Source organism: Sinocyclocheilus grahami, unplaced genomic scaffold, assembly GCF_001515645.1.
Source record: "Sinocyclocheilus grahami isolate Dianchi unplaced genomic scaffold, SAMN03320097.WGS_v1.1 scaffold8.1, whole genome shotgun sequence".
Lineage (NCBI taxonomy): Eukaryota > Metazoa > Chordata > Actinopteri > Cypriniformes > Cyprinidae > Sinocyclocheilus > Sinocyclocheilus grahami.
In genome coordinates this window covers 1534167-1554146 of record NW_015505187.1, presented here as the reverse complement: position 1 = coordinate 1554146, position 19980 = coordinate 1534167, and the positions used below count along the sequence as shown (strand labels likewise).

The following is a 19980-nucleotide window of genomic DNA, read 5'->3' as shown; positions in this document are numbered from 1 at the left end:
AAAACTGTGGGAACCCTCAAATACTGACTTTAAATACACTAATGTTCAACGGTTCTTTCAGTTTTTGAAAGAAATGAATACTTTTATTCAGCAAGGACCGTGGTCAGTGACAGTAGAGACATTTAAAATAATATTCTATTTCAAATAAATGCTGTTCTTTGGAACTTTCTATTCATTAAAGAATTCTAAAAATATATATATGTGAGAGAGAGTTTGTAAATTGTATGTAAATATATTTACTGTACGTGTGTGTGTATATATAATGGCAGACTGTTACGTGTAAATGTACATTTAAAGAAACCACTAAATGGTCTTGACACATATAGGCCTACTCATTTTTTTATACTACCATTATTTTAGAATAATAGTATTTTAATATCTAAAAAAGTATATGAATTACATCAAAATATTACCTTAATGAGGTGCATCCTGGGGTGATTTTTAAACCGTATTATAGGAGTTAAGTTCACATGTATGCTTCACTCTTGTTGACTGGTTTTCCTTCATTGTCTGCTGCAGTGCATCTATCAAAAAAGTATTCACAATTTTACATTGCTTTCTGAAGACATTCAGACTACACTATTCATTTATGTATATTTTCAATTATGAACCTGAAATTAAATATATTGATTTATTGATTTCCTTCCTTTCGTGATCTTGACGACTTTTGTTCTGAAAACAATTTGAGGCTTTTGTTTTGAAATGTCCAAACCGGAAGTGCAGTTGAGCAGTGGCTTCACGCCGTTATGGACCACAGTGGTAAGGAGGGAAATTTATAGTGTTCATTCGCAGGTTTATTTTACCCAAAACATGTTTCTTGTAACCACAACATATCTGCGCTGCGTTTGTACACATGTTCGCATATAGATAATCGAGCTACGTTAGGAATGTGCCTAGTTAAAGACCTTTTCCTACATCTCTGTCGGTTATGGCCTCTGTGTCAATGGTGCGTTAATCTCCCCATTAGATCCAGTTTGTTCAATCTCTAAAGAAAGTCTCCAGCATATTGTAAATAAAAACACAAATATGTCAAAGCGTGCAATGTATTCGTCGGGGTTGTTAAATATAACATAATGTGTGCGCGCTGTATTTTGCCTGTTGCCATACTGCTTTACTGCTTCTATGAGATCGTTCACATTAGTATCAGTATCAACCTCACATCAAAATCAAGTCTTATTTTATTTACGCACAAATGTTTGATCGTTTATGCAAGTATAATGCCCACGAATCCATACAGGCTTTTTATATAGCTCTACTCAGAAATGCCAGTTTGTTGATCAAAACGTTCACTGATTCTGCATTAATACCTAATGAAGGTCAAAATAAACTATTAATTTGTCCTTGTTTTCCATGCAGACAATGATATGCAGGGTACAGACGGGCCGTTAGGTGGTCCTGATGTCAGGAGGAGGATCCCAATCAAACTTCTTCCCAAACAGGCCAGGAATAAACCTGCCCCTCGACCCCAAAGACCAGCGGGACGGTTACCACCCAAAGCCCATTCTGCAGAAGAAGGTATTGTCTATATATTTCATTTCAAATTAGTTAATATATTGCATTTTCCACAAGTATATGATTAGATATTATGATGCACTGCAAATGGGGCTTGTTTTCTGTTCTGTTTTTCTGCTAGAAGGGTTTAACTTCAAGCAGGAGGACAGATTTGATTGTGGCGTGAAAGCTGGAGACGCTTTTGCGAGCCAGCGTCGCTTCCCACAGCAGCTGTACTGGGATTACAAGGTAAAGGCTGCATTGTATAAGAGTAATTTACCCACCTCTCAGATGCTCGTGTTTAAAGTGTTGTGAACACTCTTTGTCTCTCTATCTCTTTTTTTTTCTAGCTAAATTTGATCGGTGAAAAAGATGAGACACCTGTTCATTTCTGTGACAAATGTGGACTTCCAATTAAGTCATACGGCCGAATGGTGAGAATAGTTGATGTGTATAATGAATGCATACAATCTGCGAGTCACAGCTTTTTGGTGACATGAATTAATACTGCCATGACTTCATTAATTCATTTCTTTGCAGATCCCATGTAAGCATGTTTTCTGCTACGAGTGTGCATTGCATCATGAAAGAAAGGGTGATAAGATGTGTCCAGGGTAAGCAAAATGAGCAGCTTTTGCCTCTAAAATTCTAACTTTTACAAACATTCTACACTATAATAGAGAATGCTTCATAGCTTCATGCAGATATATGACTGGGTGATACACACTACTATTCAAAAGTTTGGGGTTGAGATGTTCTTTAATGAAATGAATGCTTTTATTCAGCAAGGATGCGATTTAATTGATCAAAAGTGACACTAAAGGCATTTAAAATATTACAGATTTCTGCTTCAAATAAGTGCTGCACTTTTGAACCTTCTATTGATTGAAGAATCCTGCTGTACAGCTGTTTTCAAAACTGATAAGAAATGTTTGTTGAGCACCAAATCAACATTTTAGAAGACTGAATACTGAAGTAATGGCTTATGAAAATTCAACTTTGCCAACACAGGAATAAATTACATTTTAAAATATATTAAAATAGAAAGTAATTATTTAATTACTGTAGTCATATTTCACAATATGACTGTTTTTACTGTATTTTTGATCAAATAAATGCAGCCTTAGTGAGCATAAGATACTTCTTTCAACAACAAAAAGCCCAAATGGTAGTGTAGCTAAAATAAATTCCATCTCTGTTCTTTAAAGTTTTTTTTATATGTATATATTTATATTTAGATGGATAGTGTTATTCTCCCTTTATTCAAAAAAGTTAAAAGTGGCAACTTTTACCTTTTTTGAATAAAGGGAGAATAACAGTGTGCAGATCTTTTTTCTATTATTTGATGTACCCTTTGATCTTGCACCTGGCCAAGGCATTTTTGGATGTGCATACTTTGACCGCTTTTATATATTGATGGAATTTATATTCCAATAAGGAATCAATAAGGTTTTTAACCCAAGCAAATTCAAAATGTTTTATGCAAGTAGACAATTGCAAAATAAAGTTGAAATCCACAATGGAAATTATATTTCAATTATAGTAATTGTCATTTACACGTACCAATATAACAATGCATATTCATCCAAAGTAATATTTGTCTACATATATTTTGTACTCAAAACTGAAATACCATAAAATACCACTTTTAACATTTTTGTGTCATCCTGCAATAAAAAAGCTGAATCATTGTTACGTATTGATTACGTGGGAAATATTTAATATATTGTTCAGCCCTAGTTTGTACTAATATGCACAGTGTTTTACTGATGTTGCCTCTACATATGTCCTCTCTGTTCCCAGCCTAAACATGTACAGCTGTACCGACCTGGTTCAGCGGATTGAACAGTGCCAGCGTGGCTCTCTCTACATGTGTAGTATCGTTCAGGGTTGCAAACGCACCTATCTGTCCCAGAGAGACCTGCAGGCTCACATCAACCACCGGCACATGCGGTCCGGCAAGAGCTCCAGCAGCCGCTCTGATTCTCTCCACCTTCCTCTAGCCTCGGAGGTGACCGACCGCTTCCGTGTGCCCCCACCTCACCTGCCCAAACCCCATGTGCTCATCCCTCCTCCTCTGGCTCATCCAGGACACGACCCCTACAGCCAGCCTCCCTCTGCCTCCCACGATGACCTCCGACCTCCGCAAGGCCAACCCCCCGGAGACATGGGACCATCCCGCTCTCTCGCTCAGGAGACCTTCCGGATCTCGACCGTCACCACGCGGAAGCACAGCAACCTCATCACGGTTCCCATCCAGGACGATTCCGCAAGCTCCGGACCATCCCGCGACCCCCTCCCCCAGCCTGGCAATGCTCCGCCCCCTCACCATCACCCCGGAGATTATCCAGGTCAGCCTGTTGTGACCCATCCACATCACATGATGGCGCCACCTCAGCAGCACTACGGCCCCCCGCCGCCCCCTCCCCCCATCAGTCATCCCATGCCGCACCCGGGACAGGGCTCAAACACACCTCACATGGTTTTCAATCAGGCCCCTCCGCCGCTGTCATCTGTTCCCCCTCCCATCACCCCACCTCCCGGACACCTCATTGGTCAGATGCCCCCGTTTATGAACCATCCTCCTCCAGGGCCGCCCCCTCAGCACGGAGGTCCCCCTGTCAGTGCACCGCCTCCCCACCATTACAACCCCCAGTTTCCTGAGGACAAGAGCACACTCAGCCCACCATTCAACCAGCCCGGGGGCTTGAGTCCAGGAATGTGGCCGGCTCCCAGGGGTCCTCCTCCTCGAATGCAGGGTCCCCCTCCACAGGGACAGATGCCAGGGCCGCATCACCCCGATCAGGGCCGGGGCCGCATCACCCCGATCAGGGCCGCTACAGACCGTATTACCAGTAATAGTGCTTTCCCCCTCCCCCCATCAGTCATCCCATGCCGCACCCGGGACAGGGCTCAAACACACCTCACATGGTTTTCAATCAGGCCCCTCCGCCGCTGTCATCTGTTCCCCCTCCCATCACCCCACCTCCCGGACACCTCATTGGTCAGATGCCCCCGTTTATGAACCATCCTCCTCCAGGGCCGCCCCCTCAGCACGGAGGTCCCCCTGTCAGTGCACCGCCTCCCCACCATTACAACCCCCAGTTTCCCGAGGACAAGAGCACACTCAGCCCACCATTCAACCAGCCCGGGGGCTTGAGTCCAGGAATGTGGCCGGCTCCCAGGGGTCCTCCTCCTCGAATGCAAGGTCCCCCTCCACAGGGACAGATGCCAGGGCCACATCACCCCGATCAGGGCCGCTACAGACCGTATTACCAGTAATAACGTGGTTTTGTTGTTGCTAAATAAAGGGATTTAGTATGTAAACCTGGCAGGGATTCGAATGGATATTTTATAGTCTGAAACAATTAACTGTATAATAAAGATCAGTACTGAATGGTGTTTTAAATCTTGTTGTCATCAGATTCAAACATTTGCTTTTTAATAATTTAGCCCATACATGCTGCTTTTAGGGGCTTTTGTTGATTGTTGAATGTGTTGTTTCTTGAATGTAATCAACGTTTTTTTTTTTTTTTTTTTTTTGCTAAATAAAGTGATTTAGTGTGTAAACCTGGCAGGGATTCGAATGGATATTTTATAGTCTAAAACTATTTACTTTATAGTAAAGATCAGTACTGAATGGTGTTAAATCTTGTTGGCGTCAGATATTCAAACATTTACTTTTTAATAATTCAGCCCATACATGCTGCATTTTAGGGGCTTTTGTTGAATGTGTTGTTTCTTGAATGTAATCAAAATTAAATGTACAAATTAAATGTGTTTTATTGCATTCTTTATCTAGTATCTCATCTAGTGTTTTAAATCTTACTTTTTTTATGAATATCTGACAAAAAAGTCTGTCTTAAGTTTCAGTCTTAAGTATTTGTTCACAGAGTGGTTCATAAAGTTTGTCTGAAAAAAAAAAATATATGTATATACAGTATATATATATATATATATATATATTAGGGCTGTCAGTTTAATGCGTTAACTTAATTAGTTATGAAAAAATAACGCGATTAAAATATTTTAACGCAGTTAACGCACTGGCCCTGCTCCCAGACCTGTACATCGTCTTACATTTCATATTGTTGACAAATATGATGCAGGGCAACAACTCCATTAATGCAGTTATGCCCTAAAATTCAAGATATTGGTTAAAAAATGCCCCTGTATGAGTTTCTGTCTCATATATAATACGATATAAATATGGGACAGAAACTCATACAGGGAGCAGCAGAGAGCAGTATCATGTGAAGTGATGATGAGTGATGATTTTGTCCCGAATATCACACGTTTGATTGTGATTTTATACAACAGTTCAGTAAATAAGAAGTTGATATTGTGTTTTATTTTAAACACAATGTGTTTTTGCTAAATTTTGCAGAGAACAAATTACCTTTAATGCCATAGCAGAATTGTTGCGTGTCTCCAAGCAACACAGCAGTGTTTCGTTTCTGAATGAATCTGCGTTTTGAATGAATTGTGTGAATCAATGATTCAAAGGCCCATTCATAAACACAGCAATTTACTTCATTCCTGAATGAATCAGCCGTTTGAACGAATCGAATGAAGACATTTACCGCCACCTGCTGGCAGGTTTAGTTTCTTGTTTAGTGTATCATTTCATAATAACATTAAAGGAATAGTTCACCCAAAAAAATTTAATTCCATCATCATTCACTCACCCTCATGTCGTTTCAAACCTTTCTTTTGTGGAACATAAAAGAAGTTATTTTGAAGACTGTTGGTAACAGCCGTTTTAGTAATGACTTTCACTGTATGAACAAAAAATACTAAGATGTTTCTTAAATTATCTTCTTTTATATTCCATAGTTTATGTTAGACCGTTGTGGCCTAAATGTTTGTGTAATAAATTTTGTTGAATCAAATAAAATATTTCTTTCCAAAGCAACAATTTATAATGTCTACTTGATACTTTCTAATTTAACACAAAAATAGCTTTAAATAATCTTTTGTGGGTATTTCTATAGTCAAATTTATTTTGCGATTAATTAGATTAATCAACACATCATGTAATTAATTAGATTGAAAATTTTAATTGGCTGATATATATATAATTTATTTGAATATATCATTGGTAATTATGTCTAAAATGTATTCTTTTTCCAGTCTTAATTGGCTGTTTGAAATTTTTATAAAACCTTTATATATATATATATATATATATTAGGGCTGTCAGTTTAATGCGTTAACTTAATTAGTTATGAAAAAATAACGCGATTAAAATATTTTAACGCAGTTAACGCACTGGCCCTGCTCCCAGACCTGTACATCGTCTTACATTTCATATTGTTGACAAATATGATGCAGGGCAACAACTCCATTAATGCAGTTATGCCCTAAAATTCAAGATATTGGTTAAAAAATGCCCCTGTATGAGTTTCTGTCTCATATATAATACGATATAAATATGGGACAGAAACTCATACAGGGAGCAGCAGAGAGCAGTATCATGTGAAGTGATGATGAGTGATGATTTTGTCCCGAATATCACACGTTTGATTGTGATTTTATACAACAGTTCAGTAAATAAGAAGTTGATATTGTGTTTTATTTTAAACACAATGTGTTTTTGCTAAATTTTGCAGAGAACAAATTACCTTTAATGCCATAGCAGAATTGTTGCGTGTCTCCAAGCAACACAGCAGTGTTTCGTTTCTGAATGAATCTGCGTTTTGAATGAATTGTGTGAATCAATGATTCAAAGGCCCATTCATAAACACAGCAATTTACTTCATTCCTGAATGAATCAGCCGTTTGAACGAATCGAATGAAGACATTTACCGCCACCTGCTGGCAGGTTTAGTTTCTTGTTTAGTGTATCATTTCATAATAACATTAAAGGAATAGTTCACCCAAAAAAATTTAATTCCATCATCATTCACTCACCCTCATGTCGTTTCAAACCTTTCTTTTGTGGAACATAAAAGAAGTTATTTTGAAGACTGTTGGTAACAGCCGTTTTAGTAATGACTTTCACTGTATGAACAAAAAATACTAAGATGTTTCTTAAATTATCTTCTTTTATATTCCATAGTTTATGTTAGACCGTTGTGGCCTAAATGTTTGTGTAATAAATTTTGTTGAATCAAATAAAATATTTCTTTCCAAAGCAACAATTTATAATGTCTACTTGATACTTTCTAATTTAACACAAAAATAGCTTTAAATAATCTTTTGTGGGTATTTCTATAGTCAAATTTATTTTGCGATTAATTAGATTAATCAACACATCATGTAATTAATTAGATTGAAAATTTTAATTGGCTGATATATATATAATTTATTTGAATATATCATTGGTAATTATGTCTAAAATGTATTCTTTTTCCAGTCTTAATTGGCTGTTTGAAATTTTTATAAAACCTTTATGTATCTCATTATAATACTTCCCATATTCGCCATCTAAATATACAATTACATTTTTTATATACAAAATAAAAGGCAGGTACTACAGTATGTAGTTCTTTTAGTTTTATTCTATTCAATTTGTTTTACAGATGCATTCATTATAAAATCACCAGTATTTACATGCTTGGATTGTTTTGTTGTTTCAAAATATATAAAAATACATAGTGCAGTAAATAACATACATTAATACATCCATACATTTAATATTGACAAGTAGGTCTGTCCAAACTACTCCACGGAGAGAGGAAATTGGTTCTGAATCATTCAACTTTACAAAAAAACAAATCTAATCCAAGACAAATAAATATACAAATCTAATAAGTAACGTAGGAACTGTGGCATACATTTTTGTTGGGATGGCGTGGACTCCACAGGAAAAGAGCAGACATTTGATTTATCAATCCTAAAAATAAAATAAGTCAATTGAAACACACTGAAACTAGCATACTACATTTACTATTGTATCGCGTCACGCTCGTCAAGATTTTGATTGGTTGGCGAAACACCGACTTCAGAAATCCATCCGCAGCCCTGAAAAACGTCTTGGGCGCTTTATAAACTAAATAATACGTTACAGTTTCCACATTTTTACACTATTTTCCTTGTTCCCACACATCAAGGTGGAAACATTTACAGGACTGCGGAGAATAAAGAACTGGAAGTCACCTGTACAGGTAGACTTTGCTCTCTGAGCAGGAACAAGTGCGGTAGTAGATGACCGTCATAAGTTATAGCGGAAGAATGAAGTAGGACCTCGTAGGTAAGAATTGTTTTCGTTCATTAGCGATGTCTTGTCTTGTTCAAAACTTAATTGTCTCAGTCAGTTACATTTGTTATGCTTCTGCTCGCCCCTTGTGACCGTTTGTCCACTAAACCACAAACAACATCAAATTAATTTACTGTTAGGCCACTAAATTAAATCACCAGTAAACATGGTAACAATGAATTCATGTTGCTGTAAACCAAAATAGTGCATTTTTCTCAAAACAGCCACTGGCCAGACTGAAATGTGGGTCTACATAATGTGTTGTGACTGTGTTGAAATCGATATCTGCCCACATTGTTTGGCTGCACTCATAAAACTTTTACCACAACATTTCCTGCATTAGCTCACAATCTTCTGTTCCTCACTCAGTTATACTGTCTCTCTGAATGACTTCGTAGTTTAAGTCTATATCCTGCAAACATCACAACACAGATAGACATAGATCAGCATGGATTACTTAGAACCTTGACAGCTGATGGTTGTTGTAAGCCAAATATGAAATATTAGCACAATATTGAATTAAAGTGAATACCTTTTCTAGTTCTCCATGATCTGGATGCGTCTCCAGAATGTGCAACATGGCATCATGTAGTGTGGGGTAAAAGATGGACGTCTTAATCTCGTCATCAAAAAATGAACATTGATGAAGTTTCTCCATAATGTACACTGTAACGAGACCAGAGTTGTTTTAATGAAGAGGACTTGAAATAAAATGGTTAGTAATAAGGAAAATCTGTAGGAGATTGTTTTACCATCACACGAAACTATGTAGACGTCAACCTCGATTCGTAAAAACTCTTTCAGGGTCTATAAGAAAAAAACAAAAGTGTAATGAGGCTAGACCTCAAGGAAACCAGATCCAGTGGAAATATACAGTATGCTGTATCTCATAATAAGCTATTTTACCGCTTTGAGACCCTTGAGAGCAGATATATCGAGGAATGAGACCGCAGAGAAGTCTAGGACCAAACTGTGGATGTTCACAGGAGGGACAGAGATGTTGGCCGGCAGTTCTGTGTTCCAGTTCACCTGGATTGGAATGCCAGAGAAATCGATGGGCTGGTCCAGACCCTCTATGCTGTTGTTGTCCTCTGAAGTATCAGTTGATGGTTCTCTCATCTTAAGGCCTCTCTAGATAAGTAAATCATAACGATAGGTTAAATATTGTTGTCACAATTGTGTTTTTTTATAAATAGTAAAGTCACCAAAACTAAAAAAAAAAACAAGAAAATGTTATAGTATCCAATTAATGTAAAAAATGATTTAATAATAAAAAGAAAACAAATAAACAAACAATATGCATAGTGCCCTTCATTATCCTGTCGAACTAATCCATAAAAAAGTATTAATAAATAAAATAAATTAAAAAATATATATATATATATTAACCCTTTAACCTATTTTTGAACATAGACGTGAATGTGCACTATCCAAACTTAAATTTTTGTAATTCGTGAACAAAAATATTTTGTAATATGATTTTGATGTACCATTTCCATGGTAAAGGTCTGATTTTAAAATGGTTTTCATAGGATGAATTTTAAAATTTTAAGCTTTGAATTGATATATAATTTATGATGATTTCTAAAGCGTGATAGGGAAAAGGGCAATGAAGAAAGACTTTTTGTGACAAAGGTCAGAACTCCTGTTATGATGTAGATTTTTGAGGTGCACTCGTCATAAATTAATCTATTACTTTTCCTACATAATTTGTAACAAAAACCAGTGGTAAAATATCAAGGAGTCTTGGACCTTTCCAACAATATATAGTTTGTCATGATTAGCTTAGGATTTATTTGTAATATAGTGAAATAAACTTAGGCGTCCCGCTGAAGGGACGGGTGACAAGAGGTTAAATAAACAAACGTATGGGAAGTGGGATAGTGTAACTCATTATCCTGTCAAATTAATCCATAAAAAAACAAAACATTGATTAATCATATCAATGGTAAGGACATACGTCTGAAACCTCCAGTTCCCCATTACGCAACATTTTTCTGATCTTTCGCAGAGCTTTGTTCCTTTTCTTCAACACTTTTAGGGGACTAAAACCCACCTAGAAAAAAAATAATTTAGTCTGGAGACATACATATATGTTTATATACACATCTTGAAAATAAAAATAAACGTACTGCTTGGACCAGTTTGTCTCTGAAGAAATCGATATTAGCAAAGAAGATGGGTGAGGGAATTTTGAATATTTTAACTCCATCAGGTTCGTAAATCTAAAATGGAACAAAATCACATCAAAACAAGATTTATGGGTACTTGTACAAGTGAGAAGAATCTAGAGCAGCGGTTTTCAACACTTTGACTCAATGGCACCCCATTGTCAAATAAAATGTTCGAGGCCCTTGATATTGGCTCTGGTGTATTAATATTTAGTTACATCAGGATTTTGTTTAAATTAAATGTTTTTAAGTTACCCTCTTGCCTATTTGGAAATTTGCTGAGGCCCCCCTGGTTGAAAACCACTGTTCTAGAGGAAGGAAAAATGTGATCAGCATTCAGCACTCACAGAGCTGTAGTCTTTGCGATCCCTGTAGATGTCAGTTCCTGTAATATTGGCCAGGAGGGAACAACGTGGGCTGCAGAATACAAAATATTATCATGCAAGGTCAGTAAAAATTCAGCACAGCAATATTCTGGATGAGTTTTGGATTCATTTGTAGGTGTCGTGAATCCAGACTCACAATTGAGTCCTGCAAACCACAGTGAACAATTCTGCCCCGAGACCCACAGCCAACCCCAAATCCAGCCCCAGGAAAAGAGAGGCCACGAAGGTCACCACCCAGGTCACCTACGAGAAACAGACACATGGACTTGAACTTCTGATCTTGAAGACTCCGCTTTGTTCTAGCTGTATGCATTGTTAATTAAGCTTTTAAAACTGCTTCTAGATGATCAGATAATCAAAGATCATTCACAAAATAATTGGTGGTAAAGAAAACAGAAACTCACAAAATCAGTTCGGTCATTCTTCCATAAGAACGGCAGCTCTCGGAACTGCATCAGCATGCCTTTCAGATTAACAATGACCAAAGCACCCAGAACAGACTGAAAAAAGGATAAAACTCCTACATATTACTAATGTGACTAGTACTGTGACATGGATGGAGTTCAGCTTTAAATGACTTTATGCAGTTTGCATACTATGTATATAAAGACATAAAAATTCTCACCCTGGGCAACGGCTCAAGTAGAAATCCTACTGCTACAATCACAATCAGTACCATCATGGCTGAAAGAATTCCAGCTATCTACAAATGTTATAAAACAAACATTAACCATTATTTCTTGTAGGCAGTCAATGGATGGTTTCAGCTCAAAGAATAGTGTGAGTTTTACCTGCGTCTTCCCTCCTGTGCTCTCTTGTATGGCGGTTCTAGAAAGGGCTGTGCTGGCAGCAAATGATCGGAAAGATGCCCCAATCATGTTGCTCACCCCGAAAGCAAGGAGCTCCTGTTACATGCAGGTGAGTGTATAAAACACGTCCTTTTCAGTTTTCAAAATACCAATTGAGATATACATCACACCTCAGAATTTGCATTGTTTGTAGTGAATAGAGCCTCAGCTGACCTGGTTCCCATCAATCGTGTAGTCATGTTTGACGGAGTAGACTTTAGCTACTGAGAAAGCCACAGCAAATCCCACTATGGCCATAGGAAAAGCCTCCACTGCACTCTCCTTAATGACTTCCAGATTTGGAGCAGTTGGTGGTTCATATCTAAGAAAGAGAGATTTTATATATTAGATTTTGATTTTCATCTAGGAATTGAGGCTTTAATATATAATATAATATAATATAATATAATATAATATTTTAATCTTCAATTAATATACTTTTCAACCCCACTATGTTTTAGTAGGTCTTATATTAAGTATATAAACTGAATGTATAATAAACACATATACATTATATTATCTTATATTAAATAGTAACATTATTATTATTATCACATTAATAATATTAATTATTATAGATATATCTCCTCCCACTGAATATACACATTACATCACTTTTTATGTTGTCAGTATTGTAGACATATATTTTTAGATTCTTACCCGTCTACCATCTCCCCAACCACAACCACATTAAATCGCTTTTCGAAGTTGAATGCATAAGAGACCCCACAAGCGATAACAGTCTGTTGGGTAGATTTACATGAAGTGGTGAAGTTTGATAAAGAAGTTATATATTTTGTTTTAATGCGGTCATACTCAGTAATTATACCTACCATGATGACTTCTATAGGTATCGGCACAGGTAGTTTCGACTTGAATCTGTCATTGATCTCCTTCACAATAAGCACAAGCGCCATGATCACAATAGATGTCACCAGGTCGGCCACATTCGTGTTAGTGATTTCATTAAAAACATTCTCCAGAGTCTGAAATCAAATACCAAATGAAAAATCATATAGAGCTATGTAATACAATGTCTACAATGGTAGTACATTAAAAAAAGAAAAAATTTAACTCACATATACAATGGCAAGTGGTCCGTTTATACCAGGAAAGTCCAATCCCAACACAAACCTGAGCTGGGATACCAAAATGTGAACAGCAGCCGCAGTAGTGAATCCTGACACCAGAGTCTCTGACAGATACATGACAATGAAGCCCACCTGCAGCAGCCCCATTATAAGCTGAAAACAGACATTCCACATGGTAAAAATAATACGTAACTTTCTAAGCCATTTTATATATGATTACATTTATTGTTTATGAGAGTAAATCTTAAGAAATCTGTAATGAACAAATTCTGCTCATATTTCATGATCCCAAAATCAAAAGGAAATTATAAAATGTTTGTATTAATATTGTATATTATAATAATATAAATAATAATAGTAGTAGTAATAATAATAATTTATTATTAATATCGTTGTTACTTTTGTTCTGCTATTTCATGTTTTGGTGTTAAAAAATGTGAATGTGTTTGTTTTTTGTACCTGAAATGCTCCCATGACAAAAGTAACCGAGGAAGCAACTAGAACTCTCTGTTGTTCCATGCTCAATCCTTCAAATCCAGTGATGTTAGCTGGCGGCCCGTCATCAGGAACCAGTCGGGTGACAACAGCGCCCACCATTAGACTCAGAATAGGAAAGGCCCCTAAAACACAGTCCAGTTAGAAAGTGCAATGTCATTCACTTGTGCACAAACCATCACTTCTAATTAATTAGCCTTCTGTGATATTGTGTTCACATATATATTGAAAAAAACGTTGTGTTGAAACAGTTTTCACTAAGAAATTTCTAGTAATTTTTACAAATAACTAAGTTATGGAATTGAATTGAATATTGAAATAGAAATACTGAAATTTCTTGTACAGCACACTCCAATAATCATTGTTTTATTTAAAACTTTGAAGAAAAAAAAAAACGATGGTGTGCCATGTAAATGTATAAATATCACGCACCTACTGACAGGTGTCTGGAGGTTCCCAAAAAGAAGTAGATTATTGCAGGGAAGAATGCAGTGTACAGTCCATATCCCGGTGGTAAAGAGGCCAGCAAAGAGAATGCAAGTCCTGATACAAAATAAGCCAGTGAGGTGGTGCACGTATTCCTTTTTAGAATGTATTTCTGTATTACAGAATTTACAAACTCTTCAAAAAATTATTTTAGCCAAACTACGTATGTTAAACATGCTACCTTGTAGCACTGCCACTAGCCCAGTGCTGATGCCTGAAACAATGTCACCTAGCAGCCATTCTTTGATGTTGTAGTTCTTCATCCATCCAATGATCGGAAGAAGGGATAGAGCTGCATTCTTTGCACGATTTGTATCACAACTACAGTGCAAACAATATAAACACAATTTGCTCTAGCTTCTTGTTGCATCATTTAGTCATGTTCACACATTATCTCAATAATATCACTACTTTAGATGTGCTTATGATACCATATTTCAACTTAAAGGACCTGTTATTTTAAAAGTATTACAGAAGACATAAGGAAAGCAAAGGCTAACAATGAGGACTATATGAATAGACTTGAGTCATGATTCTTACGTGAAATAATCTTTCAGATGGTGCCGCAGAGTTTTGCGGTTCCTGTTGATCCTCTCGTGCTGCTCTGCGAAGGAGTCCTCTGAAAACAGAGGTCTTACCACCACATAGTGTCTGCCGAAGGGCTGCATTTTGGTCAGTTAGTTTTCAGCTGCATCTCGAGTGCTTTATATAGTCTGGTTTGGATGATGAGTGTGTCTGTCATTAGTCTTATCACTGATATTCTGGAATGTCTTTTGTGAGCTTTAATCATTGATAGATTTTATCACAATGGGTTTTTTTTAGTCATTCTTCCTTATTTACATGTGTTTTAGAGAAGGAAACAAAAAATAGAGCTGCAGGAAAAACTATGTGAACCCACGTGGATTTGTTATGAATTACTGGGTACAAGTCACAGTGATTAACTTCCTCCATTTAGACTAATGAGCATCACAGATTCAGAGATGCTTTTGTAATCAGTTTAAGCTTTATGCAAATTATCTTTTTTATGAGGATTGGTCCATATCAGGCAAAGCTCTGTGTGAACTCAAAATGTTGTGTTTTTTTATTGAGCAGAGTGACTCTAACCTACACTTTCAATCTTGTCACATTGTTTGGACTGTAGGTTAGCAAGCTTGTCTCTTCACACCATTTTTAACAATTATTTTGCTTATTCACATACTTTTTCCATTTTGCACTGTGAATGTTTCTTTTATGTACTTGGGCATTAAAACAGGCCATTTGTTTGTCAAGTCAAGTCAAGTCACCTTTATTTATATAGTGCTATATACAATACTGATTGTGTCAAAGCAGCTTTGCAGTGACAAACAGTTAACAATGAATCTAGATTTAAACTGACAGAGTATATCTGCCTCCTGAAAAATGTTGGGTAGATTCCAGAGTTTGGGTGCTAAATAAAGGATCTGCTTCCTGCAGTTGATTTTGATATTCTAGGTATTATCAAATGGGCAGAGTAGGAAATTACGAGTCATCCAGTTTTTTTTTATAACTATGTTTTATAACTAATTATATTTTATAACCATGCATTCCGTTAGTTTTTGTGTGATTTGTATTTGCAGAGTGTGTTTTGTTATTTAATTAAATATTAGACCTAATTTCATGACCAATTCATATAAACTGTGGTCCAAATTTCCTGATACTTTATTTCCTTTTGCCAGAATTTGTATCTACTCCTATTCAGACTGATTAAACACTTCTATTTCAACTGTTGGCTGAGTTACTAAGTCAACAAGCACACCACATATATTGTGAAATAATCTATTATTTTTTACATGTGTTTCTCTTTCATCTCATACAATTCAATCATCTTCCATTGTGTGGAATTAAATGAAAATGTAACCAAATTTAACTTGTTCCTGTGTTTGTCCAGGAACCACATTTGAATGACACAATCATAATTCTATAACCATAACATAACGTAAAATAACAATGTCACCATTGTTTATATAGCTCTTTATACAATACTGATTGTGTCAAAGCAGCTTTACAGTGTCAAAGAGGAAAATCGTTTGCAAATAACGCAAGAGGACAATAACAAAGAGTCAATTTTCCAGCTAAAGTCAGTTCATTAATGATTCAGTGATGTCATCATCCAGTTCAGCTCTCTTCAAACAGTGTCTGTGCAATCAGTCAAGCGTCCCCAACTAAGCAAGCCAAAGGCGACAGTGGCAAGGACCCAAAACTCCATCGGTGACAGAAATGGAGAAAAAACCTTGGGAGAATCCAGGCTCAGTTGGGGGGTCAGTCCTCCTCTGTGCCAGAGGAAACCGGCATGGCGTGGTTTAATTCCAGGCTGCAACACAGGTCAGATTGTGCAGAGGACTTGTCTGGTTCCCGTGGTCTTGTGCCGATGGTCGTCAAGGTGACGACGTCTTCGCAGAGGATCTGTTTCTGGGGCGCATCTAGTTGACATGGTCTACACTGACAATCAGGGCTGTAGAGGTCGTCTCTCGGTGTTGATCCACCATCTGATCTGGGTACGGACTGGATCCGGATGGCTATGGTGACCTCGGAATAAGAATGAAAGAGACTAATATTAGCGTAGATGCCATTCTTCTTATGATGTAATGAGTACATCGGGTGTTATGGGAAGTGTTAATGCAGCCTAACAATCATTTAACGGATTTGAATTTTAGAAATGCGATAGTGTGTTATGCCAGGTTAAAGAGATGGGTCTTTAATCTAGATTTAAACTGGCAGTGTGTGTCTGCCTCCTGAACAATGCTAGGTAGATTGTTCCAGAGTTTGGGTGCTAAATAGGAAGAAGATGTGCCACCCGCAGTTGATTTTGATATTCTAGGTATTGTCAAATGGCCAGAGTTTTGAGATTGCAGTGGATGTGAAGGACTATAATGCGATATGAGCTCACTCAAGTAGGACGAGCTAAACCATTCAGGGCTTTATAAGCAATTAGCAAGATTTTGAAATGTATTCGATGTTCAATAGTTAGCCAGTGCTGAGTTGACTGAACCAGACTGATATGGTCGTACTTCCTGGTAACCATACCTAAGTTCTAGAAAAGAGGGAGTTTATAGTTTCTGTTACAACATCAAGTTTTACTGAGCTGTTGGATTTGCTGAGGAATTGAGACAAGTCAGGATGATTATTTACAAAGCAGTCTTTTGTGTTAGAAGTGATGGTCCTACTATATTTGTAGGAGGGAGTTAAATTTGCAGCTTTAGCTATATTACTGAAATAAATGAACTTTTCCACGACATTGTAATTTATTGAGATGCACCTGTACACAAGACTAGATAATGATCTGAGATATCACCACTCTACTGCAGAATTTCAACGCTATTTACATCAATTCCATGTGACAGTATTAAATCTAAAGTATGATTACAATGAGTATAGACCCTGACATGTGTTGTACAACCCCAATGGAGTTCAGGATGTCTATAAATGCTGATCCCAATACATCTTTTTCATTATCAACATGGATATTAAAATCACCAACAATTAAGACTTTATCTGCTGCAACACTTACTCAGTCAGAAAATCAGTCTGCATGGTGCCCTGGTGACCTGCATAAAGTAGCCAGTACAAACGTCACAGAGGATTTATCATTAACACTGGTTTCTCTGGATAATGTTATATAAAGCACCATTACGTCAAACAAAATATACTTGAAACTAGACTTCTAAAAAATACTGAAAATATTACTATAATTTGTAGTAACACCTCCCCCTTTACCTTTTGGATGTGGCTCATGTTTATAACAGTAATCTTGTGGGTAGACTCATTTAAAATAATAATTTGGTTTTAGCTAGGTTTCTGTGAAACAGAGCACATCTAAGTTATGATCTGTGATCATATTTACAAAAAGCGCTTTTGTAGAAAGGGAACTAATATTCATTAAGCCAAGCTTTATCCTTTGTTTATCTCTATTATATCTGTTTTTGATTTGTTGAACATCAATTAAATTGTTACCCTTAAATTGTTTTTTGTATTAGCTAGTTCGAGGAACACGACAGAGAACAGTCTGTATAGTATGATATCTAGGTGAAAGAGTATCTGTGTGCTGAGAATTAACTGACTTCTGTGACGTGAAGTGGCTAGCAGTTAGTCAAGTACAAACTCTAAGACTATGTGGCATATTTCTAGAGAGAAGAGCAGCACCACCCCTGGAGGGATGAAGACCATCTCTTTTCAGCAGGTCAGGTCTGCCCCAAAACTGCATCCAATTGTCTGTGAAACCTATGTTATTCTGCGGGCACCAATTAGACATCCAGCCATAATAACAATAATAACATAGGCTAACCAACACTTGAAATCAGAGAGATTAAGCTATGATGTTGTTCAGCCTAAACTTACCTGGATGGGAGACCTCCTGGGAAAACTAGGTTGCTGCTGGAAGAGGTGTTAGTGAGGCCAGCAGGGGGTGCTCACCCTGTGGTCTGTGTGGGTCCTAACGCTCCAGTATAGTGACGGGGACACTATACTGTCAACAAGCACCGTCCTTCAGCTGAGACGTTAAACCGAGGTCCTGACCCTCTGTGGTCATTAAAAAATCCCAGGATGTCTTTCGAAAAGAGTAGAGGTGTGACCTCGGCATCCTGGCCAAATTTGCCCATTGGCCTCTGATCATCATGGCCTCCTAACAATCCCCATATCTGCTGATTGGCTTCATCACCCTCCTCTCCGCCAATAAGCTGGTGTGTGGTGGGCGTTCTGGCGCACTATGGCTGCCGTCGCATCATCCAGGTGGATGCTGCACACTGGTGGTGGATGAGGAGATACCCCCTGACAATGTAAAGCGCTTTGAGTGCCTAGAAAAGCGCTGTATAAATGTAATGAATTATTATTATTATTATTATTAAACCCGTCACTGACATCAGCTGGTATGCCTAGATGGCCACCAGAGGTCTCCTGTGTCCTTGTTTGAGCACACGACTTGTCATGTGTTTGTTTGTGCCATGCACTTTCCTGTCTATTGTCTTAACACAGCCCTTCTTGTTTTCTGGTTGGTTCAGTTGCTCTGCCTCGTTACCCTCCTTGTTTGCTCCCTATTTATTCCCTTTGTGTTTTCTATCCTGTGTGGTGGGTTTTCATTCATTGTTTCTCTGATTGCTGTCAGTTGAGTCAAGTTATTTCTTTCTGCGTATTTGCTCCACTCAGCTCTGTTCTGTTTTATTTTCTCTATCACAGCAATTTTTGACTGTTATCTGGTCTTAGTCCAGTTTTTGTGTTTCTCCTTGTTTTTGTTATTAAATATCTTATTTAAGCTCCTCTGGCTGATCTGCATTTGGGTCCTGTTTGCAAACCGTGCCAAGCCAAGCTCTAAACCAGGGCTATCCAAACTCGGTCCTGGAGGGCCGGTGTCCTGCAGAGTTTAGCTGCAACCCTAATTAAACACACCTGAACCAGCTAATCAAGCTCTTACTAGGCATAGAAACTTCCAGTCAGGTGTGTTGAGGCAAGTTGGAGCTAAACTCTGCAGGACACTGGCCCTCCAGGACCGAGTTTGGACAGCCCTGCTCTAAACCATAAATCTAAACCTAAAATCTGATCGGTTAATATGATGTTGTTCCAGTACCAGAAAGAATTTTACTTCTTAAATTTTGTTAAGTAATCAAAAAAAAAAATTCTTTTTATGCAGTATGTCATATAATTCGAGTTAAAGTCCTTCATGGCCCTTTCCCAGGAAAGAGTGTCATCTTCAGTGAAAGAAGTCATCTTCAGTAGCTTTAAAATAATTGTTTCCTTAAAATTTTTAGGAGAAATTCTTTTATATTTCCCTCTTTATTTCCTCAACCGTAACTTGCTTTCTCA

The 19980-nt window shown here is 37.4% G+C and overlaps 2 protein-coding genes across 5 annotated transcripts; one reads left to right on the top strand and one right to left on the bottom strand.

Annotated features, from left to right (window-relative positions):
* Positions 1-689: 689 nt before the first annotated feature.
* LOC107590361 (E3 ubiquitin-protein ligase Hakai-like) lies at positions 690-4961 on the top strand. Of its 4 annotated transcripts, none has more exons than XM_016279086.1 (7): positions 690-759; positions 1357-1515; positions 1637-1740; positions 1842-1925; positions 2032-2105; positions 3295-4103; positions 4553-4961. In XM_016279086.1, the coding sequence occupies exons 1-7, from the start codon at positions 747-749 to the stop codon at positions 4771-4773; spliced, it is 1464 nt and encodes a 487-aa protein (XP_016134572.1). In that variant the 5' UTR covers positions 690-746; the 3' UTR covers positions 4774-4961. The 4 variants fall into 4 exon arrangements, with proteins under 4 accessions (XP_016134572.1, XP_016134563.1, XP_016134580.1 ...); XM_016279077.1 differs by having other exon boundaries at positions 3295-4283; positions 4733-4961; XM_016279094.1 differs by having other exon boundaries at positions 1634-1740.
* Positions 4962-9053: 4092 nt separating this feature from the next.
* LOC107591024 (chloride anion exchanger-like) lies at positions 9054-14837 on the bottom strand. The gene is given in 19 exon segments (XM_016280030.1): positions 9054-9104; positions 9225-9358; positions 9445-9499; positions 9599-9823; positions 10653-10748; positions 10825-10917; positions 11211-11280; positions 11386-11492; positions 11654-11749; positions 11875-11952; positions 12041-12154; positions 12272-12419; positions 12758-12840; positions 12931-13083; positions 13177-13341; positions 13648-13808; positions 14116-14226; positions 14351-14529; positions 14710-14837. Coding segments are annotated over 19 exon segments (2247 nt in total).
* Between the last annotated feature and the right edge of the window lie 5143 nt (positions 14838-19980).